General features: G+C 54.9%; 1 protein-coding gene across 19 annotated transcripts in view; it reads left to right on the top strand.

Moving 5' to 3' along the window:
- TCF3 (transcription factor 3) overlaps positions 1-25,293 on the top strand; it is a 79,508-nt gene that overhangs the window by 42,532 nt on the left and 11,683 nt on the right. For 7 of the 19 annotated variants that reach the window (XM_065652633.1, XM_065652634.1, XM_065652639.1 and 4 more), the window contains 12 exons: positions 7,123-7,190; positions 10,046-10,175; positions 11,680-11,729; positions 17,959-18,061; positions 18,271-18,410; positions 18,560-18,686; positions 19,561-19,619; positions 19,995-20,073; positions 21,139-21,212; positions 21,828-22,031; positions 23,218-23,341; positions 24,250-24,412. In XM_065652633.1, coding sequence (XP_065508705.1) covers positions 7,123-7,190; positions 10,046-10,175; positions 11,680-11,729; positions 17,959-18,061; positions 18,271-18,410; positions 18,560-18,686; positions 19,561-19,619; positions 19,995-20,073; positions 21,139-21,212; positions 21,828-22,031; positions 23,218-23,341; positions 24,250-24,412 — 1,321 coding nt within the window. The remainder of the gene's footprint in view (positions 1-7,122; positions 7,191-10,045; positions 10,176-11,679; positions 11,730-17,958; positions 18,062-18,270; positions 18,411-18,559; positions 18,687-19,560; positions 19,620-19,994; positions 20,074-21,138; positions 21,213-21,827; positions 22,032-23,217; positions 23,342-24,249; positions 24,413-25,293) is intronic. The other 12 variants (XM_065652651.1, XM_065652650.1, XM_065652642.1 and 9 more) reach the window with 3 other exon arrangements.

Raw genomic sequence — 25,293 nt, 5'->3', positions numbered from 1 at the left:
CCAGGGGGGTCGGGCTCTGCTCCCCAGGAACAAGCGCCAGGAGCAGAGGAAACGGCCTCAAGTTGCGCCAGGGGAGGCTGAGGTTGGATCTGGGGAACAATTTCTTCCCCAAAGGGCTGTGGGGCATTGGAACAGGCTGCCCAGGGCAGTGCTGGAGTCACCATCCCTGGAGGGGTTGGACAGACGGACATGAGGTTCTCAGGGATATGGGATAGTGCCGGGGCTGGGGAAACAGTTGGACTCAATGATCTTGAGGGTCTTTTCCAACCAAAATGATTCTGTGATTTTTCCCAACTTTACAGCAGCACCCAGAGGCAATAGTGGAGATTGATGCTGTGCTGGCACAGGATGGGCTGAGTTTGCTTTTGGGAGCTGGTAATCAAGGGAGGAAAAGAATCAGGAGAGAGGGAGAAAAGCCCCAGCTCATCGTTAGGCTCTTCCAACAGGCTGGTGGCTGCTTTGCTTTCCAACCCCACGGCCCCTGGGCGGTGCAGGCTCTGCAGGGAGCTGGAGGTGCCCCCACTTTGCTGCAGTGGGGTTTGGGGGGGTCCCTCTTGTGTCCTGCTAGGCTCCAGCAGCCCCGTCTGGCTCCTCCATCTCCTGCTGCAACCAGGCAGCATGAGGAGCTGGCGGGGACTGGTGAGTGCCAGGACAGTGACCGTGCGTGGCCAGATGCATGCAACAATTCACCCAGTTACCTCTCTCAGCTCAGGGGTGGGAGGAGAGATTATGAGCAGAAAATATCCATCCTGAAGGGCTTCGAGAGAGCTCTAATGGCATTAGGTCAGGAACTGGGGTTAGTCCTCCCCACCTTTGCCCACGCAGCGGTGGTTAAACCCCCCGGTGAGCATGGAAGGATCCCGCAGCCAGCGGAGTTTGCTCGTGGTTGGAAGGTTGGGGGTAGAAGAGGGAATTGTGTTTGAAACAGAAAATCCCCACCACGACAGGAGGCTCCTCCTGCAGAGCTGGTTGGGAAGGGTTTGTGTGAATTCGGAAGTGGGAGTTGAGGAGTGGGGTGCTATAAGGAGCAGCTGTGTTGGCTCGTCCTGGCTTGCGTCTGGGGTGAGGGACTCGCCCCCAGCCCTGCTCCCCGCTGCCACCCCTCTTGCTGTCAGGGGGACGATGTTTAATCATCCCTTGGGTGTCGTGCACAGGCGTGGAAGAGCATTTCTGAGCAGCTTCCCACTGTCCTGCAAGGGCAGTTTTTCCTTCTAATTTTCTGCCCCAGGAGGATGTAAGCAAAGCAGAAGAGATGTTTCTTAATGAGGCGGGGGAGCCTTGATGCAATTCAGCTGGATTTCTCGGGGATGTGTGTGGGGGAGACCCATCCTAACCTGCCCCACGCCCGGGGCCAAGGCAGCCTCGAGGGTTTTCAGCCGTGAAGGAGCTGCCCAGGGAGGAGCACAGAGGTTTCCCCTTTGATGTGTGCGAGGAAGACACGTTTGGCTTCCTCTCAAAGCCAGGGCTCCCAGGCTTTGGCAAGTGCCGCGGCACTCCCTGGCGAGGCTGCGAGCCCAGCCGGTCCCCAGCACGTGGAGCTGGAGCCTGTGCTGCTCCAGCGGGTGATTTCCACCAGCTTCTCCACAGCGGAGGACGAGCCTGGCCTTGTGGCCGGCAGGACGGTGGCCACGCACCGTGCCTGAGGCTCAACACCGGCCGGGGCTGCGTCTCCTCCCACCGAAATGGGGTCTCAGCCGCTGGCCTGGGCAGTTTGGCTGTGACACCAGGAGCTCCAGCGCCAAAGCAGGAGCCGGGGTGGCCGGGAGAGAGCAGCCAGGAGGTGTTTTGTTCCTAAAATTGAGTGTGGATTAAAGCAGAAAACATCAACTCATGGGGCAGATCGCAAAATACATAAATAAGTTTTATTTTGCCTCAATGTATTGAGAAGGATGGACCAGAGGAAGATCACGGATGGGATTTGCTCTTCCTCATTACCAAGCTGCTTCTGAAAACTTTTCAAGTAGCAAAACAATAAGTGGTAGGGGAGAGAAAAAAGAGCAGAAAAAAAAGCGCTTTTGCCTACACTAGTGTAAGAGCAGTAGCAAAGTGGGAGGGAAAGGCGAGTTTTGGAGATGTGTCACTTCAGCTGCCAGGGCCTGGTTTCCAGCAAGTTCCCCCCCGGGGGCACGAGGCCAGCTCGTGTTGGTGGGCCACTTGAGTAGAACTGATGAATTTTTAAATACGAGACTATTTTGCCACTCTCAAACTGATCTAACAAGAGCAGGGGTTTGAGGAGAAAGATTTGGGAACTGCTGGGTGTAGTGGCAGTTTGGATAAAGGAAAAAATGGGTTTGAATTGACGTAGCGTGCTTTGAAAGAAAAAGTACTGATTTCTTTTCAGCTGGGACACACAGATGTGGTAATTGGGGCTTATGGATGTTCCGCTCTGGTGAGCCCCCCCGCAGTGCTGGTCCAGCTCTGGGTCCCCAGCACAGACACACATGGACCTGCTGGAGAGGGGCCAGAGGAGCCCCAGGAACGACCCGAGGCTGGAGCAGCTCTGCTGGGAGGACGGGCTGAGAGAGCTGGGGGGTTCAGCTGGAGGAGAGAAGCTCCGGGGAGACCTTAGTGCGGCCTTTCCGGACTTAAAAGGGGCTGATCAGAAAGATGGGGACAGACTTTTGAGCAGGGCCTGTTGTGATAGGACAAGGGGTGATGGGTTTAAACTAAAGGAGGGAGATTCAGGCTGGACATGAGGAAGGAATTGTTGGCCCTGGGGGTGGTGAGAGCCTGGGCCAGGTTGGCCAGAGAGGTGGTGGCTGAACCATCCCTGGAGACATCCCAGGCCAGGCTGGACGGGGCTCTGAGCACCCTGAGCTGGTGCAGATGTCCCTGCTCATGGCAGGGGGGCACTGGGGGGCTGGGAAGGGCCCTGCAACACAGACCGTTCTGTGAGTCTATGATTCTTCTGATGGACACGCAGCACCCAGCACGATGGGGCACTTGGCTTAGGGAGGCACCGTGAGCACAGGGCAGGAAAGGGGCTGCACTGACAGCGAGGCCTACGGGTGCCGCACCCCGAGCTGGCCTTGCGCTCCCCTTGGGGCTCCCTGAGAGCTGCGGGTGACGCCACTCATGCACTTTTTGAAGGGAACAGCACAAGAACAATTTTCAGTCGGATGTTTCCCAAAGCCCAGGTTCCTTCTCTGCCACAGCTTCAGCTCCACAAGGTGATGTGGAAAACCAGAGTTGTCTGCGAGACTGACTGCGTGGGGAACTCTGGCCTGGGTTGCACTGGATGGGATTACATAAATTAAAAAAAATGTAAGTTCGTCCGTGCTCTGACCCGAGGCTGATGAGCAGGGTGCAGTAGCAACATCTGCGAGCTCCATCACTTCCTCCTCTGAATTTTCAAGCTTTGAGCTGTTGGTGCCATCCCGGCGAGCTCTGAACATCTTGGCCTTGGGTGGAGAGGGGTGACAAGGACCTTCCCTGGATGACAGGGACCATTCCTGGCTGCCCAGGGTGGTGCCAGGACACAGCGTGGTGATGAACCAGCTTGTCCTGGGGGGTGAGGAGGGCTTTTCTGTTTGCTTTAAATCACCAATCTACAAAGTCTTCCACTCTTCTACCATCCATCTTCAGCTGGGGAGGATTGCTTAAACAGCGGGGAAACTGATAAGCCATAACAGATTTCTTTCTAGTAATTATTTCTAGTAATTAGCTTCTTTTCAGAGGAGTGTTTCTAATCTTGTGTGTATTGTGAGCTGTTGTGCGTTGGGTTCCTCCTGGATAATGCTTTTAATCTGCCTACGGACAGGGTTTGTCACTGCTCCTGGTTTGTTAACATTTTTTTTTTTCCTCCCCCCTTTTAATCCCCGGCTGTGTTTTTCCTCTCCTATTTCCCCAGGCTGTAACTTTAATGGAATTACCGGCATGGGGCTGGGGGTGGCACACGGTGGGTGGTTGTACTGGGCGGTGGGTGCTGGGGGCTGCACTGGGGCTCTGTTTCGGGGTGATACGGGGTCCATGGGCTGGCAGGACCCTCAGAAAAGCACCTGTCTTCCTCCCAGCTGGTGAAACCTGTAGGCAGTGCCGAATCGCCTTTTCTTGGCTTATTTATACCCATCTGCGAGTGGGGCTTGTCTTGGGGAGAGAAACGGCAAAATCGCAAGTTCACTTAAAAGTGAGGCTTGCTTTGGTGGGCGTGAGATGCTGCCGTCGTCCCGGGCGCTGAGGCCAAACCCCACCGGCAACCTCGGGAAAGGGGAGTTTTTATTCCCCAAGCCCGGGAGCAAAATCCGCCTTTGGGAGGAGGGAGCAGAGGGTGCACGGGGGCGTCTCCGCACAAACCCTGGGTGAGGGCAGGTCCGGGGAGGCTCTGGCTGATCCTGCAGGAGCGAACATGCTGGGGAGAGGAGCAAGGTTGGGAAAAGGCTGGTTTTGCTGGGATGGAAGCGGCACAGGCAGGAGGGGCTGCCAGGATGCGCAGTGAAGCTCTTCACGGCATCGCTGGAAATATTAAAGACTCCTAGGCCATTTCTGGATGCTCCTTGCTCAAGGTGCCACCTGCCAGGCTTCACCTTTGCACGCACAAATTTGCAGAGGTAAATCCAACAGATTTCCGAGGGAAACGCCTTTCCCATTCAAGGGGTTTATTTCCAATGTCTTCTGATTTTTTTTTTTTTTTCCCCCAAGATCCCTTAAGACCCATCTGCAGGATTTCAGGGATTTACTCCCAGTATCTTCTGATTTTTATTTCCCTGATCCCTGAAAGATTCCTTAACACCCATCTGCAGGAGTTCAGTAATTCAGTCAGGAGTGTTTGAGGCAATTCCTGGTGTTTTCTGCCTCTTCCTGACTCTGTCCTTGTCCTTGCCATGGTCCTAGAGTTTCTCTACCTTTTCTGGTTGGCGCCCCTGGGCTGTGGGCCATGGCAAGTCCTGCCAGAGCCACATTTGCCACCCGTGGCATTTCCCCAGCAGCAGAAACAGCACCTTCTGCTGGCAACTTCAGCTTTTTCTTGCCCAACTTGTGGCCTTTTTTTAAATTTCAATTGGCTAGATAGATACTGATCCAGAAATAATTTGCCGTTCTTCCTTCTGCTTTGTTCTCCCAGATAATGAAATGTAAAATTTCTCCCACTGAGGTTTTTGCTGCTTTTTCCGCTTTTTATGTGATGACGAAGGAGGGTGCGGGGCTGGTCGGGGGGAGCTGCCCTCCCTTTCCAAATTGTGAGTTACCCGCTGATCCGAGTGGTATATAATACATCTATTATATTACATATATAATCTCGGGATGGGAGGCCTGGCCCTTGCTGACCAGATACAGGCTCGTGGCATTGCCCTGATTTTCCTCTGGTTTAGGAGTAATCGCTGCCTGCCCATCGCCACAACCTGCGGAGTTATTTGTGTGCCGTCGCCGGCGCTGCGGCAGATAGAGCTGCTAAGCTCTTTTAGAAATTAGGTCATTTAGGAGATCCGTCCACTGACATTTTGACCTTTGTTTACTTAACATTTAAGCCTCTGAAATGAAACGGCGGCAGCACCCGGCTGTCGCAAGAGGTGGGGACCAGCGGGATGCCGACAGGCCACGTTCATCCCAGCACCAGTGGGAACTGGGGTCTCGGGTTCGGGGGTTGTGGTGGGGAAAACCCACTCGCGAAATTTTGGCTTGAGCTCAAGGCCCCCATGCGAAGTTTGCAAAACTGAGCAGCCTCTTCGTTCTTCCATCTCTCTGCTCTGTGCTTCAGTGGGGGCTACTCTGGGGAAATTTGCTCTTCCTTCCTCTTCACCTGCTCCCCAAGACCTCTTCACCATGTGTAGATCAGTCCGAACATCACCCCGATGCGTTAACCTGCATTTTACCATTCATCAGTGAGGTTTAGCTTTAGGTTAAGCAGATTGGCAAAACCCTCCCTCTCCCAGTTTTGCTTACTAAGCCAGCCTGGAGGCTGGATGCGATCGCCCCTTTTTGGGGAAGGGTTTTTGCGGGGGTGGGATGGCCAAGCCCAACACCCCGCGGTGGCGTCGCGGGCAGAGTCCCCCGTGCGGGGGCCATCCTGCCCCACGGTCAAGTCCTTCTTGATCATCTTCCATTTCCCTCTGCCCTCCCCTTTTCCCTGCTGGCTGTAATTAACAGCAGGGGAAAATCCCTCATATATTTGCAGTCCAGTTTTTCATTTTTTTAAAAGAAAAACCACCTGTTCCCCACTAGAAAATGTCTAATTTTGCTTTGGGTGGGGGAAAGGCAGACTGTCATGCTGCTGCCTGCCCCAGAGCTGTTACCTTTGTCCCTGGGGCCCGTCCCCGGGGTGGCCACACTGCCCTAGCACCCGTGGGTGCTGCATGCCAGGGACCACGGTGCAACCACAAAGGATGATACCACAAGGACATTTCCAAATGGAAGCATTTCACCATGTGCGTGTTTTGGGGTTTTTTTCATTCTCCGTCTTGAAATCACTATTTTCAGCAGCATGTGGGCAGGGTGAGGTTGAGTGTGTTTGATAAAAGTGGTTGGTGGGTAATAAAGTTCCCTCGGCAGCGCTGGGACACGTGGGCTTGGCTCGCACGGGGATGCTCCGACTGGGGGGGGACCCAGCCGAGGGGGCTTGGAAAGGATGGAAAAGCTTTTCTACTGAATTCCTGCTCTTTAGAGCTGGAGGGGGGTTTGGAAAGTTAAATCTCCACTGGGAAAAGGGGAAGAAGGTGATCCTGGTGCCGTGAGGAACTCAGCTCTGCACGCTCGGCGTGCGCTGGAATTGTGTTTCGTATTGTATGGAAGTGCTCGCAGAGTCTGGTCACTCGTGCCTGGCTTTCGGTTTGCTCTGTCGCTGCCTCTGTGCCAAATTCAGCTGGCTTTTTTTAACATGTCTGGAGGGATTTTTTTTTTTTCTTTTTTTTTTGCTCTGGGCTGACACAACTAGTTTCCATGGCCACAAGCACTTCCCTGCATCACTGCAGTTTTGGGGTTTTGCCGTTTCTGGACCAGCTGAGTCCTGCTGTCCATGAACTTGAAAAGAGCTTCTGTTCTAGCAACAAGCTGTTATGGGAGGCAGTGGCTTTTGTGGACGGGAGGAGGAAGCTGCGTGATGAGACCAGGCTTCGCACCTCGGCGGGACACCCGGGAGGGGCAAAACCTCTCCTTCCCTTTATGCAAACCCCTCTCTTTTCTCCACTGTAGGGAAGAGCGGTGAAAGAGCCTCGTACTCCACATTCGGAAGAGAGACGGGGATGCCGGGACTAAACCAGGTAATGATAAATACTTTGAGATTTTTTCCTTCATTTACTGGCTAAGCTGTGAGGAGCGAGAGCTCGGGAATGAAAAGCAACCTGGGGGTTTGCGTCTTGCCTCAGCACCAGGTCCTAGAAAGCATCTGCTCTGCTCGGAGACCTCTGTGGAGTATCGGGGGTTTACATGGGTCTGCAGTACTGGCTCAGGAGAGTTGTCAGAGCTTTTCAACCAAAATGATACATTATATCGGGCAGTATTTTGGTTTTACGGTGGTTCTGTTGGTGAAGGACCTGCAGCAGATGCTCATCTCCGCAGTCAGGGAGGGACATGGTCTGGAGGAGCTGCCTCTTCAGCAGCATCCCTGCGCTGGCGGGCCCCCCCACGTGAACCCCAGCGGCAGGACCAGGGCTGTGCCACGGGGCAGAATTTGCTCCCCGCGGGGAACACCGCAGGCGTAAATCAGAGCCCAAGAACGCAGTGACCAGCCCTGAGATAATCCAGCCTGATATCACCGGCATCCAGAAATAGTTTTTCGGGAAGGAGCGAGCACCTCTCCGCTTTGATGTGTTGCTGCAACTGCCCTGTCAGTGCCTGATCATGGCCCTGGGGAAACAGTCCCACCATTTTATTCAAGGGAGCAGCTTTTGGCTGGACAGCTTTTTATTTTATACATGTACACATACTACATGTTTTAATTTTACACGAATTTGTCATAATTTCCTCTTCTCTGAACTGAGGATGTTTCCTTTGCTGAAACAGCTGTGCTGGCTGTCTGTGCCAGAGTGGATTTAATTTACCACTGAAGCTGCTGAAATAAAAACGGGAGGGATGCCAAGCCTTGCTTTTTAATGTTATGGTTTTGCTGGGGTTTCGTGGAGGAGGGGGAGATATAAGGTAACAGAAACGGGGTGGGCAAGTGGTGCTGGAGGCAGGAGAGGCCCCGGCGCGGGCACGGATCAGGTGGCAGAATGGGAGACGGAGCCCATTTGATGTGTATAGGAGACAAAACCCCTCTTGTACTGGGCACTGGGAGGCAAGCAGGGCCCCTAGAACAGTTGTTGCTTCTGGCTCCAGTTTTTGGGGGAGTTGACTTTTTTTTTTTTTTTTTTCTTTTTGAAGAGCTCTGGAAAATTGTCCAGTGGCAGATGCCCTGGATGAGGAGCACATTCCTCCCCAAAACACCGTCCTCTGCGGCAGAGCTGTGGCTCCCCCCTCGCTTAATCCTTAACCACCTCTGGAGTTGTCCTCAGGGAGAGGGAAGGGGAAGAAAATCCCTTTTTCTGGGAAATGGCCTTAAAATCTCAGTGCCTCTCCGGAGGCAGCAGCGGCTTAGCCCTCGGGGTTTCCTCCCGGGACTGTGCCCCACGTTTTTCTTGGCTGTGCTGCTCCGTGGCGCACAGTGGTTTCAATGCAAAAAGGTAACCTGACCGGTGGAACAGATTGCAGGAATTTCACCAGCTGTGAATACATGAGCTCCTCTTTCCCTCCCTGACCCCTTTCTAGAGGAGATGGAGTTTTAAAGCGGTGGGTTTTGCTTTCCAGTTTCTCAAAAGCTTGAAATCCTTCTTTATTTCAATGTGTTGCCCTCGGAAGATGGGTCAAAGCTAAGCTTTTGTTGCTTAAAGGCTCTGTGCCAGCTCTCTTAAACTCCATGTAAATACATTTAACTCTCTCTGGAGGTGGAAGAGGCAATGCCAGTGGGTGTCTCTCAGAGGAAAGGGACATTTGCTCCATCCCGGGAGCCGACGAGCACCCAGGGCTCCCACTCCTGCCAGCTCTGTGTCCAAGGTCAGAGGCAATAAATGTGAGGGAGGAGTTTCCTCTGTTTAGACAGAGGGATTTGACTTTTCCGTGGTAAAACACAAGGTGCTGGAGCGAGTTGGGAGCAGGGAACGGAGCCGGTGAGGGGCTGGAGCACAAGGGTGACGGGAGCGGCTGAGGGAGCTGGGGGTTCAGCTGGAGAACAGGAGCTGAGGGGAGACCTTCTGATCTCTGACCTGCCTGAAAGGAGCTTGGAGCCGGGGGGGTCGGGCTCTGCTCCCCAGGAACAAGCGCCAGGACCAGAGGAAACGGCCTCAAGTTGCGCCAGGGGAGGTTGAGGTTGGATGTGGGGAACAATTTCTTCCCCAAAGGGCTGTGGGGCATTGGAACAGGCTGCCCAGGGCAGTGCTGGAGTCACCATCCCTGGAGGGGTTGGACAGACGGACATGAGGTTCTCAGGACACGGGGCAGTGCCGGGGCTGGGGAAACAGTTGGACTTGATCTTGAGGATCTTTTCCAACCAAAATGTTTCTATAATTCAACGATCTATGATGGGTCCAGGTGTGCGGCGCTGGGGTTGGGAGAGAAACCACCCGTGCCAGCACCCTGGGCTGGGTGTTATGGCCGGGGAAGCTTGGATGCGCACAGGCAGACAGACTGCGGAACCTCTCCTGTCTCTTGCAGTCGGTTTAGATACGGTCGAGGGATGTGACAGCCTGGGGGACCCTGGGTTTGCTGGTTGGTGAGTGCTGGCTCTGTCCCTTGCCGTGGCCGGGTCCCATCCTGCTCTCGAGGGGACTGTGGGACTGCGATGCTCCCCGCGGTGGCACCTGCTGGTTCGCATCCTCAGTTCGTAGAGAGGTTCCTTGCTGGGGTCCAGCCAGAAAACACCACTTGAAAGACCCTTTTCTAGTTGCAGACATATTCTCTCACCGCTACCCCCATGTTTACATATTTGGTTTTCCTTCTGCCCCTTTGACTTGCCCATTTCTTTCCCTGCGGTTGAATTAGTGCAGAGGTGACTCAAGGCGACTCTGTTCTCTCCCAGCGAGCGCAGTGGTTTTTTGCAGCATAATTACATGGAAGGGCTTTTCTGTCTCCTTGTTTGCAGACTGGTTTCCTGCCCAGTGAAATGGGAATCGCCAGTCCCAGCACGCTTTCCCCCACCGGCGTCAAAGGGGGGTCTCAGTATTTTTCTTACCCCAACAATCCTCGCAGGAGAGGTGCTGAGAGCAACATAGGTAAGTCCCTTTGTGTCACCCTCGGGTGCCACCGCTCCGGTTTGTCCCGCGGTTTGGTCAAGTAACTGTCGACTGGACGGGTGCTCGAATCAGGTCTGAAAGCACCAATGTTGCCTTGTGTGCACAGACCCTGTTTCCCCAAAAATAAAACAGGGTCTTATATTATTTTTTGCTCCGAAAGATGCATTAGGGCTTATTTTCAGGGAATGTCTTATTTTTCCATGAAGAACAATCTGCATGTATTCCTGAACAAAAATCAAAATTTATTCAAATACAGTCATGTCGTCATCATCTGGAACATCATCCTAACTCTCCAAACCTTAAATTCCATCGTAAGTTTCTTGTATAGCTGCCTGGACACTACTTAGATTGACTTTTTTAATGAACTGTAACTAGGGCTTATTTTTGGAGTAGGGCTTAAATTTCAAGCATCTTCAAAAATCCTGCTAGGGCTTATTTTTGGGGTAGGTCTTCTTTTCGGGGGAAAAGGGTAAGTGTGAATTGGGCACTTGCTTTTTCTGAGGGGAACACCCCCCCCCCCATATATATATATAAAAATAACGTTCCAGGCCAGGACTTGTCTGTGCCTGGGTCTACCCAGGAATAAGACATTTTGCTTTTAACGAAGGTTAAGGCTGGGTGTGAATTTAACTTTCGAGTTCTCCAGAACTTGTGTTTCTTGTCACAGTTCCCCCTCGCACCCTCCAAAGTCATTTTCTTCCTGCTATTTTGGGTTTTCCCCAAGAAACGAAACCAGAAGTGACCCAGTGTTACATGTCTTTTTTTTTTCCAGTGCTTTTCAGAAAAAAAACCATCCACTTTTATATTGCCTCTTTGACATGTTGCTGGTTTATGTTGTCAACCTGGAAAATGATTCTTTTGCATCAGGTCATTCTGTGCGATGAATTTATTCTCCTGAGCTAAGGCCCAGCAGAGTCCCTGGCTTGGCAGATTTGCTGTGTTATCACCCTGCACCCCTTACGCTGGGGCTTTCCTTAATTAAAAACAAACAAACAAAACCCCTGAATTTTTAACCAGTATTTCCCCTTGAGCTGCTTCTTGGGATGTTTCCCCCACCAGCTCCCAGAATTTTCTCCATTCCCCAGGACTCTGAGTCCTCCCCGCTCAGAGCTGGACTTGGAGAGAGGATTTGGGGAGGGACCATCCCCCCTTCCCCCAGCAGCGAAGCTTTCCCAAGTGTATTACTGTATAAGGAATAAATGAAAATACAGCCCCATCCCTGCATTTGTTCTCTTTCTGCATCCTCTCCCTGCAAACCCACTTCAAGTCAAATTGTTTAAATAAACCTGCCCTCAAAGGGCACAGATGCGGCGAGGAGTTCAGACATTTTCACTATTGACACTTTGGCCATGGGGCATTTGGGATCTGAGCCCTGTTTGTACCTGCGTCTTCCATCCTTGGAGACTTTTAGCTGTAGTTTGTTGTTTTCCATCCCGCTAACCCCCTTCAGAAGTTACACCCTTTCTTCTTTTCTTTAAACCAGATGGGCAGCCCAAAAAGGTTCGGAAGGTGCCTCCTGGACTCCCCTCCTCGGTAAGTGGCTGGAGCATTTTCCCCATTTTCCCCTCCCTGTCCTCTGTCCCCTGTGTGTTCCTTCTCTCTCTGCTGTGAGAGCAGCCAGCCCTATGTGTCCAACCACCCCAAACATGGAGAGCTTGGATTTTAGGAGGACAAGGAAGGGTTTTCTCAGCTTCTCCTCCATCGGGGAGAAGGAACCATGATGCTGCCCGTGCGGAGCAGCTGGTGGCACCTCCCCAGCCCCACTGCCTCCTGCCCTCGCTGGCTCTCATCTGTTTGACGTTATGTCGCGGGTACCCCAGTGAAATGTAATATTCGGCATTATCGGATTTCACTCCAGAAAGGGAAAGCAAAGCAGTTGTAACGCAGGCGGGCAGCTGGGGCTGCTCCAGGTGTGAGCACTGCCTGGGCTGCTTTATAAGAAAGCCGAGCAGACTGTAGGAATATGTTAGCCATGCTCCTGCGGCTGTTCGAGGGAACACACTGAACAATGTCTTTGTGGCTGGAAGTAATGGGATCTCCAGGAAAGCTAATTGGAGCGGGCTGGAGGGTTCCTGCAGGAATATGGGAGCTGTCTGACTGCGCGGCGGCCGAGGCTGCATTCCTCGCTGGAGCGTTTGCGTGTTTGCAGGCGGATGAGCAGGCTCTGTCCTGCAGGTGGGCTGGAGCTTAGGCTGGGGCTGTGCTGGAGCTGAAACTGGGACTGTGCTGGAGCTGAAACTGGGACTGTGCTGGAGCTCAGACTGGGGCTGTGCTGGAGCTGAAACTGGGACTGTGCTGGTTCTTAAACTGGGGCTGTGCTGGTTCTTAAACTGGGACTGTGCTGGAGCTCAGACTGGGGCTGTGCTGGAGCTCAAACTGGGACTGTGCTGGTTCTTAAACTGGGGCTGTGCTGGTTCTTAAACTGGGGCTGTGCTGGTTCTTAAACTGGGACTGTGCTGGTTCTTAAACTGGGACTGTGCTGGTTCTTAAACTGGGACTGTGCTGGTTCTTAAACTGGGACTGTGCTGGTTCTTAAACTGGGGCTGTGCTGGTTCTTAAACTGGGACTGTGCTGGTTCTTAAACTGGGGCTGTGCTGGAGCTTAAACTGGGACTGCGCTGGAGCTTTAACTGGAGCTGTACTGGAGACATGCCTTTGCCCGAGCATGTCATGCCACTCGCTGCCAAAGCTGATGCTGAAGTGACATGAGATGATCTGGACGAGGGGATCGAGTGCACCCTCAGTAAGTTTGGAGATTACACCAAGTTGGATGGGAGCGTTGATCTGCTGGAGGGCAGGAGGCTCTACAGAGGGATCTGGACTGGCTGGATCGATGGGCTGAGGCCAATTGTCTGAGATTCAACAAGGCCAAGTGCTGGGTCCTGCACTTGGGTCATAACAACCCCGTGAACGCTCCAGACTCGGGGAAGAGCAGCTGGAAAGTGACCAGCAGAAAAGGACCTGGGGGTGTTGAACACGAGCCAGCGTGTGCCCAGGTGGCCAGGAGGCCACAGGATCCTGGCTGGGACCAGCACTGGTGTGGCCAGCAGGCCCAGGGCAGTGACCGTCCTGTGCTGGGAATGGGGAGGAAAAACCTCGAATCCCGGGGGCAGTTCTGGGCCCCTCACGCCCAGAAAGGCCTCGAGGTGCTGGAGCGAGTTGGGAGCAGGGAACGGAGCTGGTGAGGGGCTGGAGCACAAGGGTGATGGGAGCGGCTGAGGGAGCTGGGGGTTCAGCTGGAGAACAGGAGGCTTAGATTGAATATCGGGAACAATTTCTTCCCCAAAGGGCTGTGGGGCATTGGAACAGGCTGCCCAGGGCAGTGCTGGAGTCACCATCCCTGGAGGGGTTGGACAGACATGGAGATGAGGGTCTTAGGGGCACAGTTTAGTGGTGGACTTGGCAGTGGTGGTTTTACAGTTGAATTAGATGATCTTACAGGTCTTTTCCAACCGAAACAATTCTGTGATTCCGCAGGGAACCCCCTTGTGCATCCACCTATAGGGGAAAATCTCGTGCTCTAACGTTCCTCCACTGTTTGCGCAAAGCTCACCCAGTCGTCTGCCCCACGGGGTCTGCCTTCGGAGATGGACCCTGAGCTGCCGATGTGGGAGGATGGAGGGGGAGGAAGGCACTGAGGGCTGTTCCTGCAGACCCACATCATGCAGAAACCAACTCTAGTCAACAGTGCTGAGTTGCAGGAGTCTGTGTTTTAACAGGGAAAACCTGCCCAAAGCAGGATCCATATTGCTGCGTCACGTTTGTGAAATTCAGAGCTTTCAAACCTGAGCTGACATGTGGGGAAACCATTGCTCCCGACAAATGGCCCTTTATTGGCCTCATATTTCAAAGGTCACAGGCCGTGGTGCCCCAAAGGGCCCCGGTTCCCGCAGGAAGAACCGCTTGGCGTTTGCCAAACTCAGCCCCATCCCTGTGCCTGAGCTGACCCTGGCACATGGGCTGTCCCAGCCCAAAAACCTCCCTCCGGCTGCCACCTCGGCTGCCCCTTGCCCACAAAGCTCCAGTTTTTGCTGTACGTGCTGCCTCTTCCCGCCGCCCTCTTTTTGTCGTGACTTCCAGCTTGGTTTGTTTTTGAACTTCCACACCTGGGGAGAGAAATCAGCACCGAGGCAGCGAGAGAAGCGTGGAGCAAGAGGAGTTGCCGGCCTCAAAGGCAGCGGATCAAAGGCTCTTTCTTGTCTGACTCGCCTGCACAGGAGCCAACCCCATGTTATCGCTGGACCTCGCGCAAAATAAATAGGTTAATCAACATCTGATTAAAATACAGTGCTTTAATCTGTAATTCCCTAGCTGCTTGGAAAACTCAGAGGGGTCAGTGATGGGAATAGCTGCGGGTGGCTGAATGGGGAGTGATTCTGCCAGAGGCACCAAGAGACACTGACGGCATGAGATGGGTAAAGGGAGATGTGGAGGGTGATGCCGGGCAGGGACCAAGTAGCTCAGACTGCAGATGGGCACGGAGGTACCTGTGCTGAAACCCATGACCTTTGGGTTGAGTTCTTGTGAAAGTGACTGTCCCCTGTACTGGGTGCTGGGGAGGTCCAGCCTCAAATCCTGGGGTCGGTTTTGGGCCCCTCGGGCCAAGAAAGGCCTTGAGGTGCTGGAGCGAGTTGGGAGCAGGGAACGGAGCTGGTGAGGGGCTGGAGCACAAGGGTGACGGGAGCGGCTGAGGGAGCTGGGGGTTCAGCTGGAGAACAGGAGCTGAGGGGAGACCTTCTGATCTCTGACCTGCCTGAAAGGAGCTTGGAGCCGGGGGGGTCGGGCTCTGCTCCCCAGGAACAAGCGCCAGGACCAGAGGAAACGGCCTCAAGTTGCGCCAGGGGAGGTTGAGGTTGGATCTGGGGAGCAATTTCTTCCCCAAAGGGCTGTGGGGCATTGGAACAGGCTGCCCAGGGCAGTGCTGGAGTCACCATCCCTGGAGGGGTTGGACAGATGGAGATGAGGTTCTCAGGACATGGGGCAGTGCCGGGGATGGAGGGACGGTTGGACTCGATGATCTTGAGGATCTTTTCCAACCAAAATGATTCTGTGATTCTGTGAAATAGGTGCTGTGCTGGGGCAGTGTCACACACCAGGGCTGCCCCTGGGACACAGAGCTCCTTCCACCCTCCCTGTGGCACAGAGCAGGGGTAGTGCTCAAGGCCACACCCCCCAGGTCTGGCATGTCCTGGCACAGGACCTGGGGCTGGATGAGGCCCCAGAGGACGCCAGGGAGGGATTTGGTGTGAGTTGGTTCCTGCAGGATCAGTTGCTGCAGCCAGCGTGGTGGCCGGGAGCTGTTTCGCCCTGCGAATTCGCCGCCTGGTCCCCGCTCTGTTTAGCTTCAGTCTGCCTCACATCCCACCCCAGCTCAAGAAAAACAGAGAGGGAGGGATAAAGAAACCCCCAGCACCCGCTAAGCCCTGCGAATCGCAGCGCTGGGCTGTGCAGCCGCTCTCTGGCTGCGCTGGCAGTTCCAGCCGGAGGAAATTACCTCACCTGGAGGTCCCGGGGCCGCCGAGCGCTGGGGCCGCTGGGGGAGTGGGGTCCGGCGCTGATTTACCGTTTCCTGCGGCGCTTGGCCGGCGGCCCCGGCTTGGCTGGATCCCCCGCACACGGCAGGACCGGGATGCTCCCGGCTTGGGTGGTGCCAGGAAGAAGAGTTGGCTTTTCACAGCCTCCCCTGCGCTGAGCAGAAGAATTAAAGATTTAGGGGGACTAGGAACACGGCTGCAGTGAAACCTGCCCCTCAGGACCCAACAAGAGATGGGGGGGTCAGGCACAATCGAGCTCCCCCCTGCTTTCCATCCCCGCTATTTTATTCTTTTTATTTTCACTCTGGATTTCTGAAATGGATGTTGCAGCTCGCAGCGGCCCCCCCGTCCGCTGCCGCACAGCTGCCGCGCGCGCTGGCCAGCTGCCAGCCCCTGGCAGATGGCGCGGGGCTATTAGACGTGCTGTGCTCCATTCCCCCGGCCCGGCTCCCGCTATTTAATCAAATTAGAGGAAAAGTCAATTTACGGGATTCTCGTCCTTTGCAGCCTCCTCCGTTCGTTCCCCCGCTCTCCCCGGCCGCGCGCGCTGCCCACGCGTGACTCCAGGCACCCGCGGCACCCAATGCCATCCTGCGAATTATCTTTTTTGAGCAAGGAACAAAGGGCAGCTGCCAGTGTCTGTCAGGATTTTCCCTTCCCCCTCTCTCTCTTTTTTTTTTTTTTTTTTTTTTTTAATTTTACAAATTCCCCAATCCCAATCTGTAGCACTGATGCCCACAAGTTGCTTTCAGCTCCCCATTGCCCTTCAGGTTCCAGCTGCCTCTGGGAGCTCTGAGCCCCCCCAGTTTCAAGGGAAACTGCTCTGAGAGCAGGAACCTGGGGAAAATAAAGCAATATATTTAAGTGAAATCACTGGTGCTTTTCAGAGCTTTTTTTTTAACAAAAAGACCCCTATTTTCTGTTACACTCCACAAAAAAAGAAGTAATTCTTGGTGTTCTGGCCAGTTGCATTAATAGAGAATAATTTTGCCTCTTCTCGCTGGGCGAGGACAAGGGGTCGGAGGGAACTGGCTCGGTGTGGGGGAACAGAAACTCGGGGCAGGTTTCCTTTCCAAAGGGAGCTGAGTCTTCCAGAGCCCAGCCAGCCCCTGCACCCACCTCTGCTTTCGGCTGGATTTAAAAAAAAATTATTAACAGTTTCAGAATGAATCAACGAGGGATGAAAATAAGCTGTAACCAAAGTTCTCACGTCATTTTGAGTGGTGTTTCAGTTTCTTTGCGTGTTGAATTTCTGCTTGAAAAGAAAAAAAAGTATGTTTTTGCACTGGCACAGGGTGATTTTTGGTAAGGGCTTTCTAGGATGGGTTTGGTTATTTGAGAAGAAAATAAAAAATCCTTTTCTTTTGCTTAATATGCTGTTAAATAATGTGGCTAACAGAAATCTGGCCCAAAGCTGTCCGAGAGCATCCCCTCCCGTGTGACATCCCTTTCCAGGGACTGCTCAGCCCTCAGCTTCCCCTGTGCCTCAGTTTACCCTTAAGCGAGACGGGCCGACTTCCGCAAAAGGTTTGAGCAGGTCCCAAATCTTCGCTGGTCCCGTCACCACCACCCAGCCCATGGGTGCAGGGTCAGTACACAGGAATGATGGCTTTTGTGGTTACCAAGAAAAAGTTATAGCTGCAGAAAAAGGAACTAGAGCAGAGAGCTGAAATTCCTGCTGGTGCCAGAGGGGCTGTGTGATCTGCTCTGTGACGGGAAGGCAGAGGGGACACATCTGTGTGACAACCCCATCCCCTGCGCCGCTCCCTGGGTTTGGTGCCGTCACCGTGACTTTGAGCTGCTTCGGTTCCCCCAGCTTTGCTGTGGGAGCAACTCTGGCATCTGGTGCTGTGGATGAACGCAAAGGAGGTTGTAGCATAGAGGGTGTTGGCCTCTGCTCCCCAGGAACAAGCGCCAGGAGCAGAGGAAACGGCCTCAAGTTGCACCAGGGGAGGTTGAGGTTGGATCCGGGGAACAATTTCTTCCCCAAAGGGCTGTGGGGCATTGGAACAGGCTGCCCAGGGCAGTGCTGGAGTCACCATCCCTGGAGGGGTTGGACAGACGGACATGAGGTTCTCAGGACACGGGGCAGTGCTGGGGATGGAGGAACGGTTGGACTTGTTGATCTTGAGGAGCTTTACCAAACAAAACAATTCTGTGCATGGGGTGGGGTGACATGTGGGGCCACGGTGGGGCCAAGCACTTCTCACCCCCTTTCCTGCCCCATAGGTGTATCCATCCAACTCAGGTGACGACTACAGCAGGGATCCAGCTGGATATACACCCTCAAAACCTCCCAGCACTGTGTATCCCGGAGCCTTTTATATGGCAGGTGAGTTATGAACAATCCCCGGCATAGTGCAGGGGCTGCCTGGCCTGGTACGGATCACGGGAGGAATTGCACAGCGACAGGGAGCTCAGGGTAGGAGCTCATGAGACACAAACCAGCCCCAAAACTGCTCTAATTTTCTCAGTGATGCTCATTGTAGGCGGGACATGGTGGGGACAGACACGGTCCCTCAGCTCCACTTTTCCTTTCAGATGGGCTCCACAACTCGCCTGACCTGTGGAGCTCCCCGGGTGCCATGAGCCAGTCGGGTTATGGTGCCATGCTGGGCAGCTCGTCCTCCCCGCTCCCACAGGCCAGCGGCTTCAACAGTTTACATCAGCACGAACGCATGGTAATGTGTCCCTATGTGTCCCCACGTGTCCCTTTGGGCAGGCTGGGGACTCAGCTCAGTGACAGTGTGTCACCTCACCCCGCCTTGGGGCAGCTGCCGGCAGGGGGGACTTTTGGGGACGCGTCTCACCCCTCTCCCCTGTCCGGCAGAACTACCAGCTGCACTCAGGAGAGGTGAACGGCGGGCTCCCCTCCGTGTCTGGCTTCTCCTCTGCCTCCACGCCGTATGGGGTCTCCAGCCACACACCCCCCATCAGCGGGACAGACACGATGATGGGTACGTATGGGCACACAGTTGTCCCCAGCGTCACCCCCCTCGTTCCGCTGCCACGCAGGGGCTGAACTGGTAAATTGGTCTTGTGCAAATCTCTGATGCCTGGGGCTGCGATATCAACGTCCAGCGTACCCGGACACTTTTTGTCCCTTGTGTCTCACCCACTGTGGAGTTATGGCCTGAGGAAGAGATGCAGTGAGGTTATTGCTGCAGGGTACCTGGGCAGGCTGTAGTGGGGGAACAGGGGCTGGTTTTGGGGGTTTACACCTCACTTGGTGGCTCTGGGAGGAGACCTGTGACATTATCTCTTGGAGGTGCCGTGGCTTCAATGAGTTGCGGGAGGGATTTGCACCTGCGCTGCGGGAAGGCGGGGTATGTGTGAAGCTGTTCATCTAAACCTGGAATAGAAATGTTTGTGCTGCATTCGGATACCACGTTAAACCCAAGTGCTTTAATCTCTAACCCTGCTGAACCTGTTACAAAACCTGTTACTGAAATGAACTCATGTTCCCCTGGAAATGAGGATCCTGACCTTGATTCTTAAAAAAACCCTTGTTTAGAGGAGGGGAAACAAGTTTGGGATTGTAGGGGCTTAAGATGCCCTGTGAAAACGGGACTGTGCTGCAGCAGACATTTGATCACTGCTGATGATGACACCTTCAACCCAGCAGCTTTATAAAGACATTTCTGCAACCCCAGGAAAGCTGCCGGGGCGTGTGTCCTTTCGTCTAGGCTGCTCTGTGCTGAATGTCTGTTGAATTTTCAAGCAAAGCAATCAGAGAGAGAAATTCCAGTCTCAGAGAAGGTCTCATGCGGGCGCTGTGTCCTGCTGGGTTTCTGGCGCCCTGGCAGTGACATCTGTGTCCTCTCTTGACAGGTAACAGAGGAACCACAGCTGGGAGCTCGGGAGATGCGCTTGGGAAGGCACTAGCTTCAGTAAGAGTTTCTGTGGATCCTTGGTCCGGTCCCTGTCCTGTCACAGTGTGGGACCTCCCCTCTGTCACGGGGACTCTCTGGGCAGTGAGGAGGATGGGCAAATTGAGAAGAGTGGGTGAATGCACCCCAAAAACATGGCAACCTCTGAGGAGAGGGTTTTCCCAACTCTCTGTGCTGCCATGGAGTCCTGGCACTGTGGAAAAGCACCTTTCAGCAGATGGGGAAACTGAGGCTGGCCCGTCATGCTGGCCAGGAGCTGGTGTTGGTTGGGAAGGGAGATGCTACGGGTGGTGCTGGGCTCAGCGGAGCTGCTGGTCGGGGGGAGCCATCTCAGGGGTGGGCTCTGCTGACCGTGTCCTGCTTCTGTCCCTTCAGATTTATTCCCCTGATCACTCTAGCAATAACTTCTCATCAAACCCCTCTACACCAGTTGGCTCCCCTCAGGGGCTTGCAGGTAGGTGAAAAGTGATGCTCTTTGTCTGAAGGGGGGTGTCGGGTTTGCTTCAGGAGATCCAAGGCACTGAACTTCCCAAACCCTCATTAAAGACACTTTCGGCAATCTCGCCAAATGTCATTTGTTGTTAAAAGCAGGGAGGACAAGCAAACTTGAAGATACTTTAAAAATGTCTCCTGTGAAGCTGCGTGTCTATCTGCTTTAATCAGTTGTAGCTTTTCCCTCGTTGGGAGCTGAACAGTGCCCAGGTGCGGTGACACCGCGTACGCAGGGGTGACGGCTCTGCCTGCGCCTGGCTCTGTCCCTGCAGAGGGGTTTTAGCTGGAGGCACGAGCCTGGTGCACATGGTAGCACCTCTGTGCGCTTGAGCCAAAGCATCGCTGCTGCTTCTGGGACCCGCTCCTTCCGCTCAGACCGTGTCCCTGCGTGCCCTGGCTTGGAGAGCCTGTCCCTGGTTGTCACCCGTGGGAGCAGCACAGTGGGAAATGGGAAGCAGCCAACTAGTTAAAAGCCATTTTCAGCGCCTGACGAAAACCCGTCTGTGCTCCTGTCGGTGACAGAGCTCTCGTTTCTGCCCAGCAGAGCTGGTCCGAGGCTCCTTGGTGCTGGAGGTGCAGACTGACATTCACACTCCAGCATGCTGCTCCCCGGAGGTTGAGATGCTTGCTGCCATGCTGTAAATTTAAAAACCTCTTGAGGTCTGAAGGCCTGAGCTCAGTTCCCTGCTAAGGCGAAGCGGGGATGAGCCCACAGCAGGGGCTGAGCAGAGATTTCCACAGGAGGCATGTGGGGTCAGAAGTGTGTCCCCTCGCGGCATCTTGGCAAGATAAGGTGATGCCGAATGGTGATGGGAAGCTGGGGAAAAACCCCTGGCTGGCTTCGTACGCACAGTGTCACTGTCCCTGTGCAGTGCCACGGTGGCCTGTGCGGTGCCATGTAGTGCTGTGGTGGCCCATGCGGTGCTGTGCACAGTGGCAGTGACCTGTGCACAGCGTGGTGGCCCAGTTTCCAGCCCCATCTAGCGGCAGCCATACCTGGTCCCAAGCTCTCCCTGTTTGTTTGCAGGCACATCCCAGTGGTCGCGAGCGAGCGGACAGGGTGCCTTATCTCCCAGCTACGAAGGGAGCCTCCACACTTTAGTAAGTGTCACCAAAAGATCTGTCTTCTTCCTTTTCCATCCCTTGTGCACTGGGCGGTAAAGGGCTTTGGGTAAATCATAGAATCACAGAATCATTTTGGTTGGAAGGGACCCTTAAGATCAATGAGTCTCAACTGTTCCCCCAGCCCTGGCACTGCCCCGTGTCCTGAGAACCTCATCTCCATCTGTCCAACCCCTCCGGGGATGGTGACTCCACCACCGCCCTGGGCAGCCTGTTCCAATGCCCCACAGCCCTTTGGGGAAGAAATTTTTCCTGGTACCCAATCTGAACCTTTCCTGGCAAAACTTGAGGCCGTTTCCTCTCCCCAAACATCTGGGGCCTGAAGGAGGATTGTCAGTTGGTGGATGGACATTTGGTTGGACGCCAGATTTCTGTCTAGTTTTTGCTGCCCTTTCCAGAGCGGTTCTGCTTGTGTGACCCCTCGTGCCTTAAGGGAGTGGCACTGATGGCATCGGGGGTTATTAATATTTCTCCCTGTACCTGCCCCGCGTTAGTTGGGTGTATGGCTGCCAACAACCATTCTTTAGTGTAGACAACTGCCTGCTGGCTTTACAGGTGTTAACACAGACCTATTTCTCTCTCCTGGCCTTCAAGCAAAACAAAATGGAAGACAGGTTGGACGAAGCCATCCACGTGCTGCGGAATCACGCCGTGGGCCAGACAGCCGCCATGCCCAGCAGCCATGGGGACATGCATGGGCTCCTGGGCTCGGCGCCAGCGCACGGTGCCGCCGTGGGCAGCCTGGGCCAGGCCTTCCCTGCCGCTGTCATGTCCCTGGGGAACAGGCACCCCAGCCTGGTAAGCGCGGGACATCACGGCAGCTGGCAGGGACTCACCAGGGACGCACATCACAGTGTCCCCTGGCATCCAGAGGGACATTGCATTGCTTTTGGTGTGGGAATAGCTCAGTGTGGTGCAGCTTGAGACAGCTTTTGGCAGCTTTGCAGGGGTGATGTGCACAGAAGTGTGGTGATTTGCTGGCTTTGTGCAAGGGGGTTGAATTGTGCTCAGCACAGTGGTGGCTCTCAGGCACAAGCCCTGCGTGCAGAGGTGGTGAAAGCAATTCTTTCCCTGCAACGTGGATGGAGATCCCTCAAAACAGCTTTAAGGCATACCTGGGGGGTGCAAGGAGGAGAGGGATCTGGTGCCGGTTCTAGAGAGCCAGGTGTTGCCAGGATTTCTCTGCTTTGCACCATTTGGGCAGGTACTGCATCCTCCATGCACATGGAAGGTGCCCTGAGCACGTGGATGCTGTGGTCCCATGCTGGGTCACCAGGGTCCCCACTTAGAGGCTGGTGACCCCAGGAGCACGTTTTTGGCAGAACTGGGCTCCGGTCTCTCTGGAGAACCAGCTCTGCTTCCCTTCTGAGCTCCCAGATTCTGCTGCAAAGCGATGAATCGTGTCCTCTGTTGCAAACTGCTACCGGCTGCAGAAACGCAGGTGTTTGCAGCACGGCTGACTTGGTCCTGCCAGTTCCTGGGTGCAGCCTCAGGGGTGCAGGCAAAGAGAGGCTGCTTGACCCTCGCCCTTTGTGTCCAGGCCCTTTGGGGTGACGTTCATGCTGCTGGGATATCCCTTGCTCTGGTGGCACTGGGGAAGTAGCAGAAACATTGGTGCTTGATGGAGACAGCACACGTGCAGCCCAGGCAGGGTGTTCTCTTCACCGTGCCAGCCTTGCACCATGGTGGGGGATGACAGCACTGACAGGGCTTTCTGCTTGTCCTACTGATGTGCAGGGCATAGAACTGCTTTCTGAGGTGTCCCCACTGCTGCCCCAGCGCGGAGCTGGTGCTAGAGCAGGCTGGCTGTTCCTTCCTGCATGTCTGTGCCCGGAGAGGTGGCACCGTCCGAGGAGGGCATGTGGCTGCCACCCCAGTCTGGTCTGCAAAGCCCTGCCGCTGTGCTCGGGGGGGTGACACCACCCAAACCCACTAGCCGTAACACTTCCCCACCTCAAGGCTCGCTCTGCTCGTTCTGCTGTAGGTGGGAGGAGGTCACCCTGAAGACGGGCTGTCCAGCAACGCCAGCATGCTCCACAACCACGTCACCCTTCCGTCACAGCCCAGCACGCTCCCTGACCTCGGCAGGCAGCAGGACACATTCAGTGGTAAGGCAGCTCCGCACACTTGAGGTTCCCTTGCTGGGGACGTGACTGGGGAGACCCCGCAGGTCCAGGAGCAGCTGGGAGGAGGTGGACGCTCTTGCAAGGCCGATGCTTCCTTGCAGCAGCCGCACGGCAGCGTCTGCATTGAGCTTTTTCCAGAGGTTTGACCTGCACGTTCTCATCCCTTCTGCCAGCTGTGGGTGCACGATGTCCCTAGGCCCTGCTCTGCTGGGGGAGGTTGGGCTCCGACTCTGGAGGGTCTGGGAGGTGGAGGGACAAGAACAGGGAGGGGTGGCTGGGCAGGGCTGGTGCCCTTCCTGTGTCCCTTATAGAATCGTCGAATCACAGATTAGTTTGGGTTAAAGGGACCTTCCCAGCCCCCCCAGTGCCCCCCCTGCCATGAGCAGGGACATCTGCACCAGCTCAGGTTGCTCAGAGCCCCGTCCAGCCTGGCCTGGGATGTCTCCAGGGATGGTTCAGCCACCACCTCTCTGGCCAACCTGGCCCAGGCTCTCACCACCCTCAGGGCCAACAATTCCTTCCTCATGTCCAGCCTGAATCTCCCTCCTTTAGTTTAAAACCATCACCCCTTGTCCTATCGCAACAGGCCCTGCTCAAAAGTCTGTCCCCATCTTTCTTGTTAGCCCCTTTTAAGTCCAGAAAGGCTGCAGTGAGGTCTCCCTGGAGCTTCTCTTCTCCAGGCTGAACACCCCAACTCTCTCAGCCTGTCCTCCCAGCAGAGCTGGTCCATCCTCGGATCCTTTCTGTGGCTCCTCTTGCTGCAGCCGGGGGTGCAGGATGAGTCCTGCATGCTCTGGCGATGCTGCGCAGCGGGAACAGGGCCTGGGGAACCCCCACCCTCCGTGCAGGTCTGGCCCCTCCAACCTCCATATGTGGTTCTGCTTCCTCAGCAGGTTTGTCGGGGGGACTGGGGCGAAGCAACATCTCGGGAAACAGCGAAATAAAGAGGGAAGAGAAGGAAGACGAAGAGAACACGTCGGTGGCGGATAACTCAGAAGAGGAGAAGAAGGAGCTGAAACCCTCCCGGAACAGAACAAGGTGCTCTTTGAACAGGTCTCTCCCTTCACTTTGTTACCAGGCTGGGGGCATTTGGGCTGGGGTACGGCTGTGGTGACCCACCGCGGAGCCTGGTCCAGCCTCGCACAGACGGCACAGCCCGCTCTCCCGCTGTTCCCCACGGCCGCCTTGGGTTGTGCCAGGGAAGAGTCCCTGTTGCCTCCCGTCCCCTTGGCCTCTGGGCTTCGTCCTGCTCCTAAAGCAGAGGCTTCACACCTCGGCCACACAAGCTGCACCTGCCTGTGGGGTTGCTCAGACTGTTGTTTGTGCCCGTGTGTGGGAAGGACAAGTGCTCAGGGGCAGGGAAGAGTTTGAACCTCCTCCTTGCTCTGGGTCGTCCCCGCTGTCTGCGTCAGGCTCCCGTATCCTCTGTCACATTCAGCCAGGAATGTGGCAGCGGATCAGTAGAGACCTTCCAGCGCGCTGCCTTGTCTGAGACCTCGCCGTGGGCTTGGAGACCTCGCCGGGGTGATGTGCCCGGAGGGGCAGTGCCTGCCCCACTGCTGCCAGACCACAGCCACCTCCTGCCCTGATGGCAGAGGGCTGTGTCATCCCAAAATGCCACCTTGGGACGCCAGTGCTGGCCCCCAGCCCTTCTCCGGGCCAGGCCTTAATCGCATTGTGATTTGCTTCTTTGTTGTTTAAAACCAAACCAAACAAAAAAAAAAAAGAGGCAGAAGAAGAGCCTTAATTACTTCTGTCCGAAGTCGCTGCGTGTCCCTGTGTCTGAGCACGGGGCACCGGGCTGGCAGGGACACGTGGGGACACAAGGGTACATGCGTGGGGTTTGGCGTCTCGGTGCCTCGACCTGTGTTTCTTTTCTGTGAGTTGACTGGTGCTGAGAGTGCACGCGAGGAATGTCCCTGTCTCGTTCTTAT

Source organism: Caloenas nicobarica, chromosome 27, assembly GCF_036013445.1.
Source record: "Caloenas nicobarica isolate bCalNic1 chromosome 27, bCalNic1.hap1, whole genome shotgun sequence".
Taxonomy (NCBI): domain Eukaryota; kingdom Metazoa; phylum Chordata; class Aves; order Columbiformes; family Columbidae; genus Caloenas; species Caloenas nicobarica.
This window is presented reverse-complemented; position numbering and strand designations above follow the sequence as displayed.